The sequence below is a fragment of the Salmo salar genome, chromosome ssa14 (assembly GCF_905237065.1).
Source record: "Salmo salar chromosome ssa14, Ssal_v3.1, whole genome shotgun sequence".
In the NCBI taxonomy this organism is placed as follows: domain Eukaryota; kingdom Metazoa; phylum Chordata; class Actinopteri; order Salmoniformes; family Salmonidae; genus Salmo; species Salmo salar.
In genome coordinates this window covers 18,957,864-18,963,131 of record NC_059455.1, presented here as the reverse complement: position 1 = coordinate 18,963,131, position 5,268 = coordinate 18,957,864, and the positions used below count along the sequence as shown (strand labels likewise).

General features: G+C 41.9%; 1 protein-coding gene across 2 annotated transcripts; it reads right to left on the bottom strand.

Moving 5' to 3' along the window:
- Positions 1 to 423: 423 nt before the first annotated feature.
- On the bottom strand, positions 424 to 3,830 carry LOC106599869 (ladderlectin-like). 2 transcript variants are annotated; one of them, XM_045694024.1, is made up of 6 exons: positions 3,732 to 3,830; positions 3,295 to 3,382; positions 2,859 to 2,974; positions 2,351 to 2,542; positions 741 to 855; positions 424 to 642 (listed from the first exon to the last, which is right to left on the bottom strand). In XM_045694024.1, exons 1-6 carry the CDS (start codon positions 3,744 to 3,746, stop codon positions 551 to 553), a joined length of 618 nt encoding a protein of 205 aa, XP_045549980.1. In that variant the 5' UTR covers positions 3,747 to 3,830; the 3' UTR covers positions 424 to 550. The 2 variants fall into 2 exon arrangements, with proteins under 2 accessions (XP_045549980.1, XP_045549981.1); XM_045694025.1 differs by having other exon boundaries at positions 3,295 to 3,379.
- Positions 3,831 to 5,268: the final 1,438 nt, after the last annotated feature.

Here is a 5,268-nt window from a genome sequence, read left to right as displayed (position 1 = left end):
CCACCTCATCAGGAGCATGCCCAGGCGTTGTAGGGAGGTCATACAGGCACGTGGAGGCCACACACACTACTGAGCCTCATTTTGACTTGTTTTAAGGACATTACAAAGTTGGATCAGCCTGTAGTGTGGTTTTTCACTTTAGTTTTGAGTGTGACTCCAAATCCAGACCTCCATGGGTTGATAAAGTGGATTTCCATTGATTATTTGTGTCATTTTGTTGTCAGCACATTCAACTATGTAAAGAAAAAAAGTATTTAATATTATTTCATTCAGATCTAGGATGAGTTATTTTAGTGTATATTTAAACATGTTTACTGAAAATTAACGCAGTTGACAGTGAGACTACTTTTTGGGTCCTAAGAGAATTCTATTCTTCAAGAAACAATATCAAAGAATTGAAATGCCCACTGAACAGACTCCATCTTCAAAGTGAATCAATGTTTAATTACGACTCATGAGATTAAATACAGACACCTGTTTTATTGACAAGAAACAATAACTACATAACATTTGCAGTTAGGATGCTGACACCGGCGTAGCATTTTTGGTTTCAATTGATAGTTTGAAGGATTAAACAGGTTCTTATGGAGCACACGGAGGGATAGCTCTTCCCACATGATTCATCGTTCCAGCCGTTTTCAGCTTAAGAGGAAACACGAAATAGAAAAGTAAGTCACATTTATTTGTTAAACGTACTCTGAAAAAGTTGAATTTGATGAATGATAATGGGCTTACTGTACCTCCAAAGTTCATCTGAATACATGGCTCTCTGGCACCATAGTGGTTATTCGGCTCCCCTTCAGCCCAGCTCTCGTAATCAAATTTGGAGCCGTCACTCCAGAACCATAGCCTGTCCTGTGGGGAAGTAGTGAGATCTCAGATGTGCTTGCTGAACAATTTCTAAAATCCAACATACTCATGGTCTTTACTCCACCACCAGAACCGTAAAAGCCACCACTACCAAAAACGTGCAGACTGACACTGGAACTGTGGGGTGAAAACCCATAAGTGTTGATACTACAACCACATTTCTAAAAATCCCAATGCATTTCCATAGCCTTGACCGGTGAAAAAAAAACCCAGCCTACAACCGTTTAAAGACTGAATCTGCATTAGGGGGAAACAGCGCCACCATTATCATTTTTGGTCGCTGAACAGCGTCGCGCAGCATGGTTAAAAACAAAATAAAAAATAGCTAAAATTGTTATATGTCGCAAACTGACGGGTCACCATTAAGGCTTCCAGATTTAAAACATGGCCAGACCGATATGGAATAGGTTGCCTTTTGATACCATGCTATAGTACTCACTCCAGCCCACTGTGTCAGTGGATACTGCAATGGGCATTCTTTTTGTACATCTGTAAGATCTTCCAAACCAGGTTCTTTTTTATATAGACACTTTCTTAAAAACTACACCGACCTATCAACTTAACAAATGTCAGATACAACCTTAATCCCAAGGTCTCAAATGGAACAAGCCACCTAGTAAGTTGTTTCTGCGCCATAGCAAAGAGGAAGAGTCGAGAAGAGCGAGAAGGATAACTACGGCCAAAATCTGCCTTCTCAAGCGGGTAAGGTTTTTGTATGGCCGTCAATAAGATGTCGAATTTCATTGACGACAAATATAATGGCTTATTTGAGCAAATATACGTTTTGTAATGCTTAGGTTGTTACGAGTACTGATACAAGTAGCACACATGACATGCCAGAAACTGAGAAAACCATTTATATCGGAGTTGTGCCTGTCACACTGGAATCTGCTCTCTCATAGGCTAGAATGGTCCCACCTGATCTGCCCGACTGCATTCCATTGCAGACTCTACACATGGTTAGAGGCCAATATAATGGATCATCTGTGGCAATTGCTTTGGAGTTGAAATATCCAAGTATTCTTTCGAGATGATCAACTCAAATCTAGACCTACATCCAACAGTATTTCTTTCACTTTTGACAATGACTTCACACGAGGCCTTAGTCACATGACATGCCTAAATACTTATAACCACTAGGCTAATAAATCACATGTGTGAACAAGTGTTGCGATTGTGTGTGTCCCCCGTTACTTGCTAAATGTCAATGAGCGTTGTCACCATCTTTCCTCTGCTGTACCTCAAACTGTGCTCATCACCAGCTGAGAAACTGGCGAGTTGATTACTCTTGGCACAGAGTTGTCTGAGCAGTGTCTTAACACCTACTCTGAGCTGATTGTTTCATTAGTCTTAAAACAGGATTCCTAGGACATGACATATTGATGAGTATACTAAGACCTCAAGCTGAACTGTTCAGGTATAGTATACCTTTCCCTGGAGTCACTCCTATCACTTTTACTCAACTATGACAACTGGGTACCTTTTCCACCTTTGCCTGAACAGCATCATATCCGCCAATCCAGGTAAGAGGGAAACTGCCAGTATTGATCAACACCACCGCCTGTAGAAATCGGAACTCTTCATAGCTGTGCACAGATGCCAGGTTTGCGCCAAGGTACTTTACAGTGTTGCGCACAGGTTCCAGTTTTTCTCCAAGTAACTGACAGTGGCGCTAGAGCAAGCAGTACACAGAGACAAAGACATGTCATAATGGAAGTATTAGTCAGTTGTCCAGTCTGAGAATTTGTCTTCTGGACTCAAATATTGCCATCGGAACTAATGTTCTATTAACAGGCTCTTAGAGATTAGTTAACCCATGCCCTGTGGGTTCTAATAGACAACAGGGCCCAACTCCACACAAATATTGCAAAGCCTATAGACATTATTAATTACAGCATATTTTACATGAGGCGCCTGTTAAAATAAGGCCAAAGACCCTTTAACTAAAAGAGCCAGATCATTTCAATTGTAGAGGGTAAGCATTATACCTCTGCTTTGGGCCATGTCATTGCAGTTTTGACAAACATGAAGCAGCGTGAATTAAATTGGAACCAGCCTCTGGGGCATGGGTTTCTTTTGTCTGCTGCAAATTTCACCAAATCATCTGAAAGGAGAAGACAGGGAGTGTTACGAAATTGCAGCCGACTTGAAAGGATAGTCGAGACTGACAGACATACAAATCCCCTTGCATCATAAATAACATTTTTAGAGCAGTCATACCACAACAAAATATACACAATGAATGATGTAAAGCACAAACTCATTCCACAGAGCATCTACAGGTTTTAGCGCCTCCCTCTATTGATCAATTTAGAACTCCCCTCACCTGGTTGTCTTCATTGAAAGGTAAACCACCTGCAGATACTAGGCACTCTGTGGAATGAGTTCGACACTCGTGATGTAAAGTGTGAAGCTGACTCTTACTTGCTATGTTCGCAGTCATTATGTCGCCCAGTGTAAAGGCAGCGCTGAGAAGCAGTAGAAGGGTCAACATCGCCATGGTGATAGTCTCCTGACACACACACACACGAGAGAAGCCATCTGTTTCCCCAACCTCTGCTCGAGCACCCCAGTAAGTCCACTTATCACATTCAACTAATGAAGGGCTGAGGAATACCAGCTATCATCTCTTCCACCACATACAGTAGATTAGCCTGGCACACAGGAATGTTTGACTCCAAATGGCACTACATAGGGAATTGAAAGCATCTGATAGTCACCATCTACTTAAGTAGAGGAGAAGTCTATGCTCTTGGGTTCTCCCCAAAACAGCACCCTAGCTAATTAACCCCGATGCATGGCACACCTAGTAAGACACCATTTGGGATGAAATCCGATACAGTACTATGTTGAACTCTCACCTGCAGTCTGGTCATGTCAGCGCTCTGTTTGTGAGTTGAGTTCTACCGCTTCCTGCTCTCCTTTTTTAAGGACCCATCCAGTCAGACCCCTCCCTCTCTCATCCTTTAACTGTTCAAATAATCAACTAATCATCAAGCTTTTATCATTTGAATCAGCTGTGTTGTGTTAGTACAAAAACCAAAACGTACACCCCTTGGGCAACGCCACGGGAAGAAGTTTGGTGGTGCAGGGTACTTTTAATGAATGTTATTTTCAATTGGGGTGCTGGAAAAATATGTTTGGCTGTGCAACAGGCGCTCTATTGGTCCACTATTATAGCACTACTTTTGTGAAAATGTAACAAATCTATAAAAAGTTGACATATACAGTACCAGTCAAAAGTTTGGACACACCTATTCATTCAAGGGTTTTTCTTTATTTTTACTATTTTCTTTGTAGAATAATAGTTAAGACATCAAAACTGTGAAATAACACATATGGAATCATGTAGTAACCAATATATTTTAGATTCTTCAAAGTAGCCACCTTTTGCCTTGATGACAGCTTTGCACACTCTTGGCATTCTCTCAACCAGCTTCACCTGGTATGCTTTTCCAACATTCTTAAAGGACATCCCACATATGCTGAGCACTTGTTGGCTGCTTTTCCTTAACTATGTGGTCCAACTCCTCCCAAACCATCTCAATTGGGTTGAGGTTGGGTGATTGTGGAGGTCAGGGCAGTCTGATGCAGCACTACATCACTCTACCTTATTGGTCAAATAGCCCGTACACAGTCTGGAGGTATGTTGTGTCATCGTACTGTTGAAAAACAAATGACAGTCCCACTAAGCGCAAACCAGATGGGATGGTGTATCGCTGCAGAAGGCTGTGGTAAACATGCTTGTTAAGCGTGCCTTGAATTCTAAATAAAACACAGACAGTGTCACCAGCAAAGCACCGTCACGGTGGGAGGTGGGAACCACACGGTGGGAACCACACATGCGGAGATCATCCGTTCACCTACTCTGCGTCTCACAAAGACACACTAATCAGACCAAAGGACAGATTTCCACTGGTCTAATGTCCATTGCTCGTGTTCCTTGGCCCAAGCAAGTCTCTTTATCTTATCGGTGTCCTTTAGGAGGGGTTTCTTTGCAGCAATTCGACATTAAGGCCTGATTCACGCAGTCTCCTCTGAACATGTGTCTGTTACTTGAACTCTGTGAAGCATTTATTTGAGCTGCAATTTCTGAGGCTGGTAACTCTAATGAACTTATCCTCTGCAGCAAAGGTAACTCTGGGTCTTCCTTTCCTGTGGCGGTCCTCATAAGAGCCAGTTTCATCATAGCGCTTGATGGTTTTTGCGACTGCACTTGAAGAAACTATCAAAGTTCTTGAAATGTTCCGCATTGACTGACCTTCATGTCTTAAAGTAATGATGGACTGTCATTTCTCTTTGCTTATTTGAGCTGTTCTTATCAAATAAATGGTCTTAGCCCTATTTGGTAAAAGACCATCTTCTGTATACCAGCCCTAGCTTGTCACAACACAACTG